Source organism: Clupea harengus, chromosome 13 (assembly GCF_900700415.2).
Source record: "Clupea harengus chromosome 13, Ch_v2.0.2, whole genome shotgun sequence".
Classification (NCBI taxonomy): Eukaryota; Metazoa; Chordata; class Actinopteri; order Clupeiformes; family Clupeidae; genus Clupea; species Clupea harengus.
Window position 1 is genome coordinate 25,103,083 of NC_045164.1, and position 18,121 is coordinate 25,121,203.

The window sequence follows — 18,121 nt, forward strand, 5'->3', positions numbered from 1 at the left end:
GTACTGCATACCGGGGCTATTCATTCAGATGGGCTATACTGCTGATAATACTTCATAATAAGCAATCAATCTGAGGGTGCAAATGTGATCTGTAGACCTCCTTTTATTTCAACCTAATTAGAGGCCTAAGTAGACTAATTGGACTTAAATGTATTTCATTTCAGTAACTTACACACACACACACACACGCACGCACGCACGCACGCACGCACACGCGCGCGCGCACACGCGCACACACACACACACACACACGCACACACACGCACACACACGCACACACACGCACACACACGCACACACACGCACACACACACACACACACACGCACACACGCAAAAACACACTGGCCTGCAGTCAGTATGGATTCATTGACAAAAGTGTTTTGCAAGGAAACCCACTAATTTAATCTGATTGCTTAAGCATGTTTGGCATGGCACGACAAACTCACCGGCTGATTGGCTAGCGTGTGATACCACCAGAAGAGGCGTGTGGTGATGAAGTACGCCACCAGCACGTCTACAGTGTAGTGGTCATGGGCCAGTAAGATGCAAAAGACCCCCACCACACTCAGGGTCCAGCAGACCCAGTGATACACCCAGAACCTCTTTGGAGAGTCTGTTAGGAGGAGAGTAGAGATTCAAAAAAAACAATCAATCACAAATAGAGACATGATCGATGATGTGTCTGAAAACATAGTTGTTAACAAATGACCCAAAATCACAAACGCATACCATAGCATTGCATAGAGGAAGTGAGCTGTGAGTATTTTCAGGGCGAATGCAATCATGAAGGAAGTGAGAAGTGTTATCTGCTTGTGTGTAACTACTGTACCTGTGTGTGTGTGTGTGTGTGTGTGTGTGTGTTATTATTTTTGTTGCTGGTTTTTTTTTATCCAAAAAGCTTAAGAATTTCATTAGCCGTGAAGGCAATGACTAGGCGAAGCAGAACCATAGTGTAACTGAACCAGTTGGAGTCTGCTGGACCAAATGAATGTAGAAGGAGGAGTATGATCTGTCACCACCAGGTGTCACTATTGCTATTTATGGTATTTGACGTGTTAGTGCAGATCGGGGGGGGGCGCTGAAAATCAGGCTATGAACACAACTTGGCTGTAAATGTAAAATCCCCCCGCTGTGATACGAGTCAACCATCTGGATTTGCTCATTAATACATTCCCTGAACCAGAAGGGACCAACTAAAATTGACACCTCAGTGTGACAGTGTGACTAACTAAGGGATCAAGGCAGCGACGAAAATATGTATGTGTGTGTGTGTGTGTGTGTGTGTGTGTGTGTGTGCTACTACTTACACTCTTTAATGAAGAGATAAGTTAGTGTGAGCATCACGGTGTGGCCGCTGTACAGGTAGTCTCCACACATAGAGTGGGATCCTGTGATTGTCAACCCGCCGCCAGCAATCATCTTCATTATCCTGTGGATCTGAGCCTCCCACCTGCCAGAGAGCTGAAAACACACACACACACACACACACACACATTATGACAGCTGCAAGCACTGACTCAAAAAGGCGTTAGCTACCCTACGCTAGCATGGTGAGTGGAGCTTCACCCAGGTGAAATTAAGAGGAACTGCAACCCGTACCAGATATGACACCACCTGGGTTTGCCCATTTGCAGGCTGCACTGTAGAAGGCATTGGAGGAAGTGGCTCTATTTAGAGACACCTGATCATCCCTGCAATGGGATGGGACCAGTGTCAAGACTAGTCAGGGGGAAATGAAAACTGATACGGCAGCCATTTTTCAACGACTCGTCTCTCGGCTGAGTCTCGGATCTCTGAATGAGAAGATGCCGACGGGCACCTGGACAGGCTGCTTAAGACAAGTGCCACAGGGTGTTCAGAGCTTTGAGAGGCTGTGACGGACAGGGCTAGTGCAGAGAGGCTGTGACGGACAGGGCTATTGCAGAGAGGCCGTGACTGACATGTGCTAGAGCAGAGAGGCCGTGACTGACAGGGATAGTGCAGAGAGGCACCTCAAAGGACAGCTCTTTGGACTGGGAAACAAATCTGAAAATGAGGTCAAGCCTCGGGTGTGGGTGAAGCAAAGTCTCTGCAGATAGTACACCGATCTTTGACTAAAATGCCAGCAGAAGGTATTTCGACTCGTCCGGTCAACATCCGCCTTCGTAGATTTTTTGGAAAGGAATGTGTTTTGACCGCAGTGAGGTGGAGAGATCCTATGTGTTGGCTCTCCCCGTTTCCTGACATGATGAGGGAGGTCACTGAAAAGAAGGCAGTTCACTGAGGGCAGGAAGAAGTTGCATGATCTGCATGTTCGCTTCATGTTGGCATATACCCTGCTGGCTGCGTTTTACATTGAAGGGGTCGGGGATGAGCTTTGTGGCAGTGGTGTGAGTGTGTGAGTGTGTGTGAGTGTGTGAGTGTGTGTGAGTGTGTGAGTGTGTGAGTGTGTGAGTGTGTGAGTGTGTGAGTGTGTGAGTGTGTGAGTGTGTGAGTGTGTGTGTGAGTGTGTGAGTGTGTGTGTGTGCTCGAAAGGCAATGGAGCTGGCGTCTGAAACCAACAGAGGCTGGCTCCAGTCCAGGATAGAATGGAGCGCAAGGGCGACGATGTCAGTATGTGATGAACACGTCTACTTCGTCTATGGTGTCGGGCCCACGGAAGGAACTTAGTTACTTTAGAGTCGGATGTTTGGGCCCACGGAAGGAACTTAGTTACTTTAGAGGCGGATGTTTGGGCCCACGGAAGGAACTTAATTATGTTAGAGTCGAATGTTTGGTAGTGCAGATTTACGACATGGGGGGGACATGTATCTAAGAGAGGTGGCGTATTCTGGAGGGAGTTCTGGTTGTGTGTCATGGTTCATGTGTGAGGGGACGGTGTAGCGGCACAAGGGGTCCATTTCTAGTGTTCCTGTCGTTTGGTATAGTTTGGTTAGGGTAGGGTAGGGGTGTATGTGATGCTCACAGCACAGGAGATGTGTCAAAGGGCTGAGTGCTCTCACGCAGGCACACTCATGGCTAAATTATACACAATATTATGTAGTCTAACGGCTAAATGTATAAAGATGATTACATGGAATATTCACGTAACCCAGAATCCTATAAAAAGGAAGAAGTGGTTGTGAAGTCCCACAAAGTAGAAACAGCTCTAATTCAGTGACTCACTTAAATACCACTGGCTTTGGCAGGTGTTTCATAACCCACTTTACTAGTGAAACGAATGGGGACGAGGACAAGACGATATGTATACAGACCACTATTGATGGAGTCAAAGTTAACATATGCAATGGGACTTTAACCAGTTGTAAGATGTCCATTTAGTCTCAACAACATATCATAAAACCATGCCAATGGATAGATTAGATATACAGTTGATAATGAAAGACTTTGGTCAGGGAAACATATGGAGATTAGTCAATCCCTTAAGAAAAGGAGTATACTTTTTCCCACATATGCGTAAATCATACTCAAGGACAGATCATTTCCTGGTCTCGAGAGGTATGATTGAGGTAGTGGCTGACTAAGATTGGGGTGATGGCTTTGTCTGATCATGCTCCAGTAGGGTGAAGAATAGTGATCAAGTCAAGGGGAACTAGGTGGAGACTAAATGCATCGCTTCTTAAGGACCCCACATTTAATATTGCTATGGCTATCTTAAGGACCCCACATTTAATATTGCTATGGCTATCTTAAGGGCCCCACGTTTAATATTGCTATGGCTATCTTAAGGATTTCTTTGATCCGAATATTGGCTCAGCGGAGAGACTGGGGACGGTGTTGGAAGCTTCAAAGGCGTGCATGAGGGGTAGGATCATTTCACACACGGGCTCTCTGAAAAACTGTCCAGTCGAGAATTAAAGAGCTTCGATAAGGCAATACGGAAAATGAGATGTTACAACAGGGTTCTTACTCTTTTCTGGAGATCATTTTCCAGGACATTTTTAAGTGATGATCTAGCTTGTATGCCAGACGGGGATAGCACCTTACACTAATACGTTCCCATCTGTGGAAGTCGGATTCAAAAGCCGTGCAGTCTGTGGCTGCAGAGTATCCATTATTTATCTATTATTATCTATAATTTATTTAGCCGGTGTTTGACTCACATACAGTTAGGCTCCCATTCACTGTTTTGACCCCGGCTTCCCATTTATTATCCCATTCTTCATCCAGTTCTCGAAAACACACATTTGAAACCATTGCTCTTAGCCAGAGTCCAACCTTAAACATTAAACCTCTGCAGGCAAAACAAGCAAGCAATTTTAGCAACTGAACCAAACATGCTAACCAATTTAACATAATTCAACCGTTTAAAACAAGTTGGGACGAGAGTGCCACTAAACTATAAACCTTAAAAGAAAACACCACAGTTACCAGCCAGCAGTGACTAATATTTACAGTTGGAAGATAATGTCATTTACGTTATTCAGAGTTTTGGCCAAGAAGTTGAAATGTCATCCAACCTGATTTAGAGGAGTGTTCACAGTGTTGCCACAACATTACCAAGAGAGGTCTCTTCAAAATACTCCAAAAACTCATTTAAAAGTTAATATGAAAAGCTTTCGATAAGGTGGAGTGGGGATATCTGATGTATACTCTGCAGGCTTTCGGCTTTGGGACAGGATTTATAAAAACGGTTTAGGCTTTATATCCTGATTTTAAAATGCTCTCAAAAACGCAAAAACCATCCCAGTCCTGTCCAGAAGGAGATAGGAATCCAATACTTCAGCACTCACAGGACGATTGGAACAAAGTCCATTAAATGTTTGAGCCCGTCTCAATATAAACAAGGTCACTCCTATATATGGGAAAACCCTGCGATTAAGACGGGGAAGAAAACAGTTTGTTCGGAAGACACGGCCCCAGTGCTGGTCCATTTGAGGATAGTGTTTTACTCCAATCAGGGGCTAAGGGATCGATATGATCTCTATGATAAAGGGGACTTTTGGAAATACCTCCAATTACGGAGTTGTGTACAGTCTATGGGTTACAATACAGGACAGGATGAAAGTGTATTACAAAGGTTCTGAAAGCTTCCTAATGTAGGGCAACCATCCTCTGTATTTTATAATATTGCAACAACTGCCCTGTATGGCAAAAGTGAGAATCTGAGGATAATATGGCAAAGGGACCTGGGCAAGAAGCTTGAACAAGAGGATAATATGGCAAAGGGACCTGGGCAAGAAGCTTGAACAAGAGGTCTGGGAGAACATTGTCCATAACATGGGATGGCCAGTAAGGGATATTAAAAGCTGATTTACAAATTATAAAATAATCCATAGGTACTACTGCCAGACCCGGTGGCGCACCTCTTAGTTCTCTCAATCCTGTGATGCTTTCCATGGACCACTTGGTAGATAGGTAAACAGATGCTAGTGTAAGACAAAATTACATAAACCAAACAAATCTAAACACATGTAATACCCCCCTAATCAACTAAACTGGACTAAAATAAAAATAATATATTAAATAATATTCCCTTACACCTAGCCAGGCAGCCCCTCTCCCTCTCTCTCTCGCTCGCTCTCTCTCTCCCTCCCTCTCCTCTCATATCACATTGCTAATGCTTATAATAATACTGATAAAATGGCCATATTGCCTACTGTAAATCTACTACCCAAAGGTATCTCCTTATCTGTTTCTGAAATAAATGTCTACTAACAAAAATGTTCTCTCTCCCTTGTAGCATGTTCCAATTGCTGATGGAAGTGGAAACATTGCTCCTCACCCCCGCTACTCCTCAACTACGCATATGGACAGCCAAACTCTACCCACTCACTCTGTTCTTTTTCTTTTTCTCCTAATCCAGACTATCTTCGCTATGGGACGCTGCTGTAATCTCTCCACCCGGTCTACCCGTAGAAACCCTCTGCCAATTGCACCCACCGCCACTGCACTGCCGTACACTTACTCTACCTCATACCCTATGCTAGCATTTATATACAATATATAATATTGCCACCATCAACATGTTTCTCTGTTCCTACTCCCCTTCCCCCTTTAACAGTAAACCTTTGAGCACAGTGTATACCCACTAAACTGGTCTTGTTTGTATCATGTATTTACCACCGGATGTCTGTATATATATTATGTACACATACCAAATGCAGGATATGTACAACACCTGTTGTTTCCCATCCCCTTCTGCCACACAACCCTCCCCCATCCCCCCTTCCTATCTCCACCCGGCCGACCTCAAGCAGATGGGCCCCCCTTATGTGCCGTGGTTCTGCTTAAGGTTCCTTCCTGACTAACAGGGAGTTTTTTCTTGCCCGTGTTGCCAATGTGCTTGCACTAAGGGGGTTCAGGCTCTGGGCTCTGTAAAGCGCCTAGAGACAATTGTATTGTTATGGCGCTATATAAATAAAATTGAATTGAATTGAATTAAATACTACTGGACTCCAGTCAGACTTCCATTCAGAGGTTGTTGATGACTGCCTGCTGGCTTCCCCATTTTGAACCGGAGTAGTGTGTGTAGATGTGTGAAAAGTGGTTGGGTAAGTCTTTCCCAAGATTGCCATGTCTGCCTTCTTAGAGGCAAATCTGTCCTCCCAGCTGCTTTTACAAAGAGTAAAGCAGTGTGAGTCACTGTAACTTAACAATGTTCCGTACACTTTTGCCTACTCAATAGGGTTAAAAACAGCCTACACGTCAGGACGATTGCTCAATACTTTGAGACATGGTCTCATTCGAGGAGGTTGGGTCTTAGCTACGAAATAAGACCTGGTTGTTTCATTTCTGATCAATACAACTTATTAAAAAATGATTCACTGTACGGATCGCCGTTATGGGTAACATAGACATAGATCCAATGGCACATGTTCAAATATTTCCGAATAAACCAACGTAGCTCTGACAGTGATTCAGTCAATTAATAAATGAATCAACGTTGTTTTATTAGCATGACTGTTAGGATACAGTGTACACAGTATTCAGTAACACTCAATGTTCACAAGTCGAAGCCAATGTTCTGTAGCCCTTTGTTTCAATTTGGAAAAGTCTGAAAATATGATATGACCATGTTCAAATATGCCGTTTAATCAGTATTTCATTTCTAAAGTTTATTTGAATATTTTAAAAGGCATTCACTATTTATGTTGTTCATTATTGTGCTGGTACTCTGCAAGAGCATTAAATTAGTCCAAGATTTGTTTCGGACTAAGAAACATAAGGTGAAGCTATTGGACTTAGTATTCCTTGACTTGGGAATAGCTTAGGACTTCTCGGCCTTGACTTGGTACTTGATTCGGGACATTTTGAGGGACCCTTGTGCTTTTATCATCACCAAGGTAAATCTGTAAAATGATTGAGATATTTAATTTAAGTCGTATCGCCCCGCCCTTCCCTATGACTCGATACAGACCCGAAGTGAAAACTGATGTGATCTCTGGAATCTGACAGCCTTTGTGGCTTGTCTGATTTGGGGGGGGGGGAAAGCCCCTTCATTCATTTTGACATCAGGACAGGGCCTGATGTGGCCTGATCTAAGTTCTCTGTGTTCATGAGCATGACACCCACTCGCCTTAAGCCTCTTTCCCAAACAGCGGAAGTGTGACTTCCCCTGTGACTCATAACAACACTACACCTCCACGCACACTTCCCAGTTGTTCTTGGAAATTTACAATTTCACACCGAATTCTCATAAAAATGAACCCATCATCCTACTAATGATGATCTCCATCTGTCTGCTGTTCTCCCAGTCATGCTGTCAGTAGATCAGACCTGCTGACAGTAGCCGACTCACTCGCTCTAAGATGTCAACCAAACTCTCTCAAAGGTCAGCTGTGACTCAGTGGACACACAGCCTCGGTCATGTGGCTCTGCCTTTGACCACATTTCCTACAGCTCCTAAATCGGACACTCAGCCATGCCATGCCTAACCGCCATTGCCAAACATAAACATGTTTACAGAGGCTGAAGTAGACCGATGGCACCATTATGTAATGGTGCTGACGTAAGCGAGTGCAAAGCTGATTGAGAGAGAGAGAGAGAGAGACAGAGAGAGACAGAGAGAGAGAGAGAGAGAGAGAGAGATAGATAGAGAGAGACATGTGACCCCAGAAGTGGGGGGGCTTCAACCAACTGATAGGAGGGCTTGCAGTAGCATCAACTAGCTGATTTAGCCCACATTAGCTGCGGGTTAACTAGCTGATTTAGCCCACATTAGCAGCGGGTTAACTAGCTGATTAAGCCCACATTACCCGCGGGTTAACTAGCTGATTTAGCCCACATTACCCGCGGGTTAACTAGCTGATTTAGCCCACATTAGCAGCGGGTTTTCTGGGTCTCTAGCGCTCACAAGCCTATGTTGTCAACAGACACACACTGAGCAAGCTTCTGAGGAGATTGTTGTCTGTTTTCTGAGTAGTGATGGGGGAGGAGGGAGAAGGCAGGCTTACCTTGGGCGCGCATCTAAAGTGCATGCCAGGCACCGGCAGGGTGGTGATGTACATCGTGACACACCTGTACAGGTAGAGTGTGCCCACGATGAAGAAGAACCGACGGCCCACAATGGACCTGTAGGTAGGGAGAGACACACACACACACACACACACACACACACACACACACACACACACACACACACACACACACACACACACACACACACACACAAAATAAAGTCACTTTTAATGTTAATAAATGCCAGAGGCCTCCAGTTGACACAAGGCGTGTGTTGACGCAAGCGAACTTGTGAATATCTGTGTTTCTTCTCCTTGTAGTTTTTACTTTAATAAATGATCAATTTCTGAGCTCATCAAAGAGGTTCTTACTAGGTGTGACTGAGTGGCACCCGTAAAAAATGCTTGGTCATGCTGGTTCCTGTTTAAAGTCCGTGACAAAGGTCTGTGTTTAAGTGATGTACTTGGAGAAGGTGTGTGTGTTCGTGTGTGTGTGTGTGTGTGTGTGTCTCACCTGTGTTTGAGCAGCATCCACTGCATGAGCCAGAGGAACACTAGCAGCATGCCGTTGACCTCGCAGATGGAGAAGGCCCACTCCACACGATCAAAAAAGTCGAAGAACTTGTCGGGCAGCGGCGGTGAGATCTCCTTGGGCGGGACGCGTTCGTGCACCACCGAGATGACCACACTGGTGGTGAGGAAGCAGCAGACGGCGTACAGGAAGGCCGTGCCGGTCTTGCTCCACTCGGCCGGGAAGCGCTCGGGCGCCGGCTGCGGCAGCGGGATCTTGATGTGCACCTGGTCCGAATGGAAACCGTTCTTTGGCATGCCGTTGTGGTGCTGCTTGGCCGTGCCGTTGCCAAGGGCATGCCCGTTGGCGTGGTGACTCTTGCCGTGGTGTTGGTGGTGATGATGATGGCCGTCCTTGTGCGCCTCCATGTGGTGGGCGATGCGGAGCGTCTCCAGGCGGTCCAGCAGCTGCCGGCCGTTGTCCCCGGAGACCAGCGAGAGAGGCGGGCCGCGGAAGTCCTGCTCAGAGAGGCGCAAGAGGCTCGGACCGTCCAGCTGCCGGAAGGCCTCCGAGTACTCCTGCATGCCCTCCTCCGTCAGCCAATCAATCACATCCTCCTCCGACCACTGGCCCACCTCCTTCATGGTCAGCTGACCCTGCAGGAGGAGGGGTGGAGGGGGGGCTGGGGGTGCAGGGGCGCGGTCAGAGCAGGAAGTGACCAAGGGGGGCCTCTGGAGGGAGGCTGGCGTGGTTGACACTCGAGGTGACAGTCAACGGTCTCCTCCCCAGGCTTGGCACACCCTTCCTCTGGGACATTGGAGGACAGCAGCTGGGTGGATAGAGGAGAGGAGAGGAGAGGAGAGGTGGGTGGGGGTTTGGTCCGACCACAGCCGCCTCGCCCTCTTACCCTCTCGGTCTCTCCCTCAGATGACTGACGGACAGGAGTAACGCTCGCTCCACACGGGCACGTCCAGCCTGCGGGACAGAGAGAGGAACACATCAGCCATCGCAGGGTGGCACCCAGCCACGGGGGGTGAGGGGGATTTCAGCACGGTCTGCTGCACAGCCAGGAGGACAGGCCAGCGAATTAGGCTGGAGGAGGAAACTCCTACATGCTGGTAGAGAGTGAGCGAGAGAGAGAGAGAGAGAGCGCAAGAGAGCGAGCGAAAGACATCCTTGGAAGGGAGGGGTGGGGGGAGGGTCTATGGAGAGTCCCTCTTTTTTGCGTTTGGCTGGCTCCACCTCGGAGTGCCTCCACTGTTCACTAAAACAGCAGATTCATTAAACTGTTGAACTCAAATCAGATTTCTAATGCCAGTGTATAGTCAGGCTAGTTTATTCAAATGTGTGTATACCTAGTGTGTGTGTATATGCGGTGTTCCAGCTTATCATATGTGAAACAACCGTGTCTGTGATAAGCAGGTACAAAGGCTCACTAAACCACAGGAAGTGGTGTGTGTGTGTGGAGAGAGAGAGAGAGAGAGAGAGAGAGAGAGAGAGAGAGAGAGAGAGAGAGAGAGAGAGAGAGAGAGAGAGAGAGTGCAAATAGGGTAGGGTATGATGTGCGATTAATGCTTTCACCATCACCATCACTTTCAGCCTTCCGGAGAGACCTGAAAAAGGACAGAGCCACTAACTGCAGATCCCTCCATAAAGTCATCAAAGCTTTTATTCTGTCATTCTGTTGATTAATGAGTCAAGCTGATGGCCTTGGAACTGAAGCCAGGGAAGGTTTCCTCCACTTGGTGGGTATGTGTGTGTGTGTGTGTGTGTGTGTGTGTGTGTGGTGTGTGTATCTGATTGTTTTTCAGTGGCAGGTCAAGGCCTGGTCAGGTCAAGGCCTGGTACAAACTGGCTACAACCGGCCAGAAAAGCAAACACACCAACATTTACTCAACAATGAAACAACAATGAGACACACAGGTGCTGAATGCATCCAGAAATTAAATATTTATAAACATAACCTTTAGAAAATGGCCGCATACAGCCAACACAATCACCTATAGGCTATCTAGACCTACCACAAAGGTAAAAAGGTGACCCACATTGTTAATTTCACTTCTGCAATCACAAACAAAACAGTTTTGTCAAAAGCCTCAGCACAACCACATCCAAGCGCACACAATGACACACACACACACACCACAACTTTCCACAACTCACTTCTCAAAACCACAGTACACAGCAGCCTTTCGATGACATGTGTTAGATTACAACTCTAGAGCAGGCAGGGCCGCACTGACGCTCATCTGTATGCATTCGCAGTCCGACCGACCAGCGGCCCCGGCCAGCTGAGCCCAGCAGCTGTACCTCGCTGAGGGCAGAATTGGCCTAGTCAGTACCCTTGGAAACCTGGAGAAGAACCAAACATCAGGTGTAACTAACTGAGAATCAGATATAAGGACGCAAGCAATTCCACAGCAATGTGCCCTAGCGACGGTCTGTGTGGAATGCGGTTTCGGAATGTTATGAAAACAGATTCTTTCAACTGTAAGACATCTCAGGTTTATTAGATGCCCCTGTGGAATATTCCACTCAGATTGTTCTGTTCAAGTCATTCTGAATGTTTAAATGGTAAACTACTGAACTCGAGTTGCATCAGGAGATGAGTGTTTGTTGCACTGCTACCTGGTCAGAAGCCAGTAAGCCAACTCAATGCCAATGATAATGTTTGTACAATTATTAACTGACTTGGAAGGTAGCCATTCACGTGAGCAACAGAATGACAGATTACCGTTTACAGGATTTATGTTATGACCTGGCTGGTTGTGCATGAACGTTCAACTGGGCGTTTGTCCATCCATCCATCCATCCATCCATCCATCCATCCATCCGTCTCGTCAAGGACACAGCACACACAATCAATTATTTTCTCTCTTTCAAGCCAACATCTCCCTGAACCGTTTAGAGATTCATACAGTGATTCAGACCGAGGCCTCCTGCACCATATAAACCTAGCAAACTAAATGACACAGATACGGGTGAACTCAGAACTAAATGACACAGATAAGGGTGAACTCAGGGCAGCCGGGAGAGGCTGGGGGAACAGAAGAGAAGCCGTTCTAACTGCCAAGGTGGACAAATCCCTTGAGTCAGCAATGAGTCAGAGACCTTTGGACACTACATGGGCTATGAGGCAACCTGCAGTGATAGCAAAGCCCCAACCCAAGTGATGAAAGAATCATTCTGTCAACCAGTCAAGCCCGCAACTCACTTGAGGGTGGGAGAATGGGTGCCACCCCCTCCCCAAGTGCATTTTATGTGGTGATATCAGCAGCACATTTCAATATTATACTTTTATTTTAGAAGGAGGTAAAAAAAAAAAAATATATCTTCTTGTGTGTGTGTCTCGAACCTAAACACGGACATATGACTTTAACATTGGTCAAAAGAGATGAGGTCTGTGACATCTCCACTGAATCTCCGTCACCTTGACTCCTCTCTACAACACTGCCCTAAAGACAGTGTCATGCTGCTGTAAACGTCACGTTGTGCGACATCCAAGGGTCCACTTCTGAGAACCGCAAGCGCCATGAGGTATGACCAAACATTGACACGAACAACCACCGTTATGGACTCAAAAAACAAATAAGTTAAACAAAAACAAATAGCCAGCTGTAGCTAGAGAAATGGGCTCAAACAGAACAGGAAAAAATGAAAAAGAAATACAGCCAAAACAGTATTTTTGTGCTATGACAACCAAACACCCACACACACACACACACACACACACACACACGCCAACACACACACACACACACGTGCGTCTCCGTGGTCATATCTTCCATAATGGCGCCTCTGAAAGTGCTCTCTGTAGAGCGAGTGGAACACTCACTGAAAATAGAATCCAGCTGGTAAGTGACAAAGGTTCACCAGTTTGACATTTCCAGTATATGCAATATCCCTACAGTCCAACACACACTCACCATAACCTACGTAAATACACACACACACACACACACACACTCACACACACACAATAAATACATAATTCCCTCTACAGTGCCACAGTCAGTAACGGACTCTCAGAATTCACCCTCTCAGCTTCCTTAGTTTGTTGATGACAAACACAAAATACCCCTGGGTACACAACAGCAGCTCCAATCCTGGACAGAATTAGTCCCTGCGTCAGAGCACACTAATCATTCTCAGGGACCCTTTTTCCCCACTCATCCCTCTGGAAGTGAAGACCAGGAAAGAGAAACCATCTCCAACCTGAAATCTTTCAAAAGCCCTCAGATAAAGGCGGACGCAACATTTCCTGTCATACACACACATGGCGGAAGAGAGGGAGAAAGAGAGAGAGAGAGAGAAGCAACAGCAGTCAAGTCCAAACTGAAGGGTTAAGGTTAACAGCGCTCAGCCTCACCCTGATATGCATGAAGAGTGTCATGCTAGAGGAAGAAGCCTTACTCAGGTGGTCAGCGTCTTTCACGTCACGTCACGTCACCTTCTTCCCAACACTGGCCTCTGAGACGCTCTCATTCGTGGAAAGAGAGAATGAACTACTCCAAGCACAGCTCTCACTCCCTTTATTTCCCTCCCTCCCTCTCTCTCTCTCTCTCTCTCTCGCCCTCTCTCTCCCTCTCTCGCCCTCTCTCTCCAGCAAACCCTGCCCTGGCAGCTGAGCCTTAGAAATAGCTTTGTCTGTAGGAGGTCGCTTCTGATAACTGAGCAGTTTGAAGACAAAGAGCAGAGACACGCCCGTGTGTGAGGCCAACTCCAATGACACACATATAACATGTTTCACTTCCTTGTGACGTGTTGACTGCTGCTGCACATGCCAACCACCCCATGGAACATGGCCAGAAGTGAGGTCAGGTTCCTCACAGTGATGTGACATGTGCTTTAACAAAGCAAGGTCTACACTCCAAGCATTGAGTCTTTTGGATTCTTTTAAATCAAAAAAAAAAAGATCAAACAAAAATCAACAAAGATCACAAAACCTCTATTCTCATGGATGAACGAACACACACACACACAGGTCCGATACAATTTGATAGTTACAGAGCTGCTGTACACACACCTTTGTGAGGCCGTACTGTGAGCAGCTGTTCATAGAGGGCTGTTTCCTCATACAAGGCAAATAATAGTTCCTGTTCAACCTGCCTTTGCCGGCAAATATTTACCCAACACACACACACCCTCACACACTCACACACACACACACACACACACACACTCCTGCATTGCCTTCATACAAAATATGTTCGTTATGTGATTGGAATTAAGATGGCAATCCAGGAGCGCAAAGTGTGACTAAATGGAGCTTCAGTATGCACTTAAATGTCTCCTTACCTCACAAATCAACAAAAGATTTTGACCAAATTCATTCTTGCAATGTTTTGATTACACTGCCCGACTCACAAAAACAGGCATTACTTTAAAGCTTTCATCATAAACCCCAAAATTTGAAAAAGTATGTCCATTCTACCATCTACACAAATCTGATGCCAAGCGGTTTCCATAGCAGCAGCTTCTTCCTATCCTTCCATCCTTCCTATCCTTCCATCCTTCCTATCCTTCCATCCTTCCCATCCTTCCATCCTTCCATCCTTCCTATCCTTCCCATCTTAGGACAAGCAGTCCTGAGGGCAGTGGAGCATTGTGGGAAAGTGAGCCGTAAGACAGGAAGTGCTGTGTCTGACCTCTGAGGAGAACCTCCATTATGTGAACGAAAGCTTTTCAAAGAGCAGGGGCTTCAAAGAGCAGCATTGTTTAGAAGGAGAGAAAGAGAGAAAGAGAGAAAGAGAGAAAGAGAGAAAGAGAGAAAGAGAGAAAGACTCCTAGTCTCAAACAGACTGGTCCTTGGGGGATTTGGAATGAAGGTGCAAATGATTAGCTCTACATCCATCTGCCATGATTCTAGTCTGAGAAAATGTGAGAATGTATATGTATGTGTGAATGTACAGCGAGTCTGTCCTCATAGACAAGTGTGATAGAGAGAGAGAGAGTGTGTGTGTGTGTGTGTGTGTGCGCGCAGAGAGCTCCGTAACACCGACGTGGCTCCAATCGATGCTGGACTTCTCCGTCTCCGTCTTGATTACTCCTCTCTGTGAGTACAGTGGCCTTTAGCAGTGGTCAAATCAGATCCGTGTCCAATGGACGGATAACCTGTCTCTCAGTGACTCAATTTAAGGCATTTCAATGGGGGGAAATGAGCTATTCAGGCCAATCACAGGTCCACAGAAGGCCTGTGCTTTCTGTCTCGGCTTTCACGCGTCAAGGTCTGTCTTGGGTTATCTGTGTGAACAGGAAATCCATCTCTGCGTTAACAGGCAGGAAGCTGACCTTTTGAGCCTGCTGAGGGGAAGGTTTTTGTGAGCGGAAACATCAATCCTGCGATTGCGTGGCAAGTGAGGGAGCACGGAGATGGCCCTACTCAGAGCTTCTTCGAGCTGTTGCTTGTAGTGTAGAAAGGAGCCGTCGGCACACAAGTTTCCAAAGGATTGATAGACTGCTAAACCCGGTCTTCATCACTGCCATTCCAGACCACAGCTGACTTTTGGGACGGTCCACCACATAAGCTGTGCCAAAAATGGACACAACGTGGAATCCACCATGTCTAAAAGAAACGAGTGCCCCTTCAAGATGCTGTAAACAATGATAGCATGGTGGTGCCGCTACATGCTAAGACTCTGTAGGCCGGGGTACATCCCCTCATCCACAAAAGATAGGCCTCATTCTCAGGCAAATACACCAGTCTCTTTCTTGACTGGTTGTATATAGCAGAAATACACCAGTCTCTTTCTTGACTGGTTGTATATAGCAGAAATACACCAGTCTCGTTTTTGACTGGTTGTATATAGCAGAAATACACCAGTCTCGTTTTTGACTGGTTGTATATAGCAGAAATACACCAGTCTCGTTTTTGACTGGTTGTATATAGCAGAAATACACCAGTCTCTTTCTTGATTGGTTGTATATAGCAGAAATACACCAGTCTCTTTCTTGATTGGTTGTATATAGCAGAAATACACCAGTCTCTTTCTTGATTGGTTGTATATAGCAGAAATACACCAGTCTCTTTCTTGATTGGTTGTATATAGCAGAAATACACCAGTCTCTTTCTTGATTGGTTGTATATAGCAGAAATACACCAGTCTCTTTCTTGATTGGTTGTATTTAGCAGAAATCTGTTGAAATTTGAGTTGCCCAAGAGAGTACCAGCCATTTGTTCACAGACTATCCACTTTAAGCCAGCAACCAGAATATAACGTTAGCTAGGCCTAGTTCAAGTTTTCCAACAGGTATTGCTTACAGGACCTTTAAGATTAAATGGCGGGAAAAAAGGGTAGCGGTACATATGTGCAGGTCTCTGTTGCGATAAGTTTCACCAGATGTGAGCAAGAACTGTGTGAAACGTGGTCAGATTTGCGTTGCATAATCAGGAGGAGATATCAGAATACAAAGTGAACTTTGGATCCGTCTTTGTTGATAAGTTCAGAACTCTCTGACCATGTCAGTGAATGTCAGAATCAAACTATTGTCTGTGGAATAAAATGTAAAATGTATTTAAAATTTTTAAATTATAGTATGCTGTGCTGCTTGATCAACAGATGCGACTTCCATATAAATAAATCCTCTGTAGTCTAGTTAAAACACAACACTCTCTGGCACACCCACGCCCACATATACGGGGGTTTTAACAGCCACACATTTTGTGTGATAATGAGCCAGGCAGCACATTCACTTGCTCCTGGTTACAATGCACACTGAAAGATGCAGAAAGAGCATTCATTTATAAATAACTACTAAACACTGTGCTAACAAAATAGCAGTTTATTGAAATGCTCTGGTTTAATCCCCACCGATGGGACACTGAGAAGGTGAGGGCATTTCTTGCAATTAAGGAGTGTGCTGGTTTGTCAACTACTCAGTTTCTGGGGCATGATGGAAGCACCTTCATCTATTGATCTTTCACTCACTTAAGAAGGTGAAACACTTAGCCAAACCGTGAACCGAGAAGGCTAAAAGCCTTGCAGCAGATGCTAGCCAGTACTCCAGTGCAACATTTAGTCAACAGAGCAACTGTATGTTACTGGTGCAATGCTTGGGCTGTATGTTACTGCTAACCCTAGATGATAAGGGAATTCTGGGTAATGTAGTCTATGGTGGGACTACACCTACAAAGGCTTGGGCTGTTTATGGAGGGATAATGACCCCATGAGGGAGAGGGTCTCGGGGAAGAATGAGCTCCAGCTCTCCAGGGTCCTGTACTTATACGCCTCATTACCTGTCCCCCTGCCAGGTGTGTCACCTAATGAGCATGCATCTTTCCAGGTGATCATGTACACCTGAGACTCACACACACCATTCACACGGTTGCGTTAGAATGCGTTGATCCAACGGATGGTGGAGGAGGAGTCTAGCACATGGGGTTGTGTTGTTACCAGAGACGTTATAGTGAGATTGACAGGTCAACAAACCAATCACGCCACTAGCAAGCTGTTCACCTTGTGAGTAGTAGCATGCTAACATTAGATAGGTGGCTCAGACACCTCGCATATCCTATTTTTCAGTTACAATGAAGGGGTTTTTACATTGTACAGTGTATATTTCTCTGTAACTTTTAAAAAATCTAAGCAAAAAAAAAAAAAGTCAAACAAACAACTTTTAGGTACAAATACGACCATCTACGGAGTTTCGTCCGCCATCTTTTTTTTTGAGCTTCCCGCTCTTCAGACGTGAGCATAAACACGATCTGATTGGCTAGCGCCTGTGCTGTCAGTTATGCATTAAAGGCAATTTGATTGGCTGACGCATGCATTGCCTCTCAAAAAGTTGAAAATGTTTCAACTCTTGCCGCACGCAACGCATGAAACGCAACGGAACCCAACGGAGCCACAACTCAGTTTGGCAAAGGATGACGTCACCCCATTCAAAGTGAATGGGGATCCGGCAACCTTAACGGATCAACGCTGTCACACACAACCACACACACAGGTGGGTGCGTCTAAATCAAATCAAGGGTGCTGTGTTTAGCACTGGGAGTTTGACTGGGTATAGCACAGAATATGTAAGCAGTTACAGGGCAGTTAAAGGGGAGAGACCATCTCCATTTCCTGCCCATATAAAAGCGACAGAGACAGACACAGACAGAAAGGCATACACACACACGCACAGGCACACCAACCAGGAGAAAGATTTGTGGTGACCTTTTCAGTAAATGAATCCAACAGATTAAAAGGACAAAATTCCATCACTTTGTTGTTGATAGATTTCCCATG

At 45.9% G+C, this 18,121-nt stretch overlaps 1 protein-coding gene across 9 annotated transcripts in view; it reads right to left on the minus strand.

The window, feature by feature from the left end:
* sgms1a (sphingomyelin synthase 1a) overlaps positions 1 to 18,121 on the minus strand; it is a 37,466-nt gene that overhangs the window by 12,096 nt on the left and 7,249 nt on the right. For 7 of the 9 annotated variants that reach the window (XM_031579559.2, XM_042709629.1, XM_031579555.2 and 4 more), the window contains exons 2-5: positions 8,895 to 9,866; positions 8,378 to 8,495; positions 1,310 to 1,463; positions 449 to 615 (exon numbers count right to left, since the gene is read on the minus strand). In XM_031579559.2, coding sequence (XP_031435419.1) covers positions 449 to 615; positions 1,310 to 1,463; positions 8,378 to 8,495; positions 8,895 to 9,535 — 1,080 coding nt within the window. In that variant the 5' untranslated portion in view covers positions 9,536 to 9,866. Of the gene's footprint in view, positions 1 to 448; positions 616 to 1,309; positions 1,464 to 8,377; positions 8,496 to 8,894; positions 9,867 to 13,260; positions 13,437 to 18,121 lie in introns of those variants that run through there. The other 2 variants (XM_042709628.1, XM_042709626.1) reach the window with 2 other exon arrangements.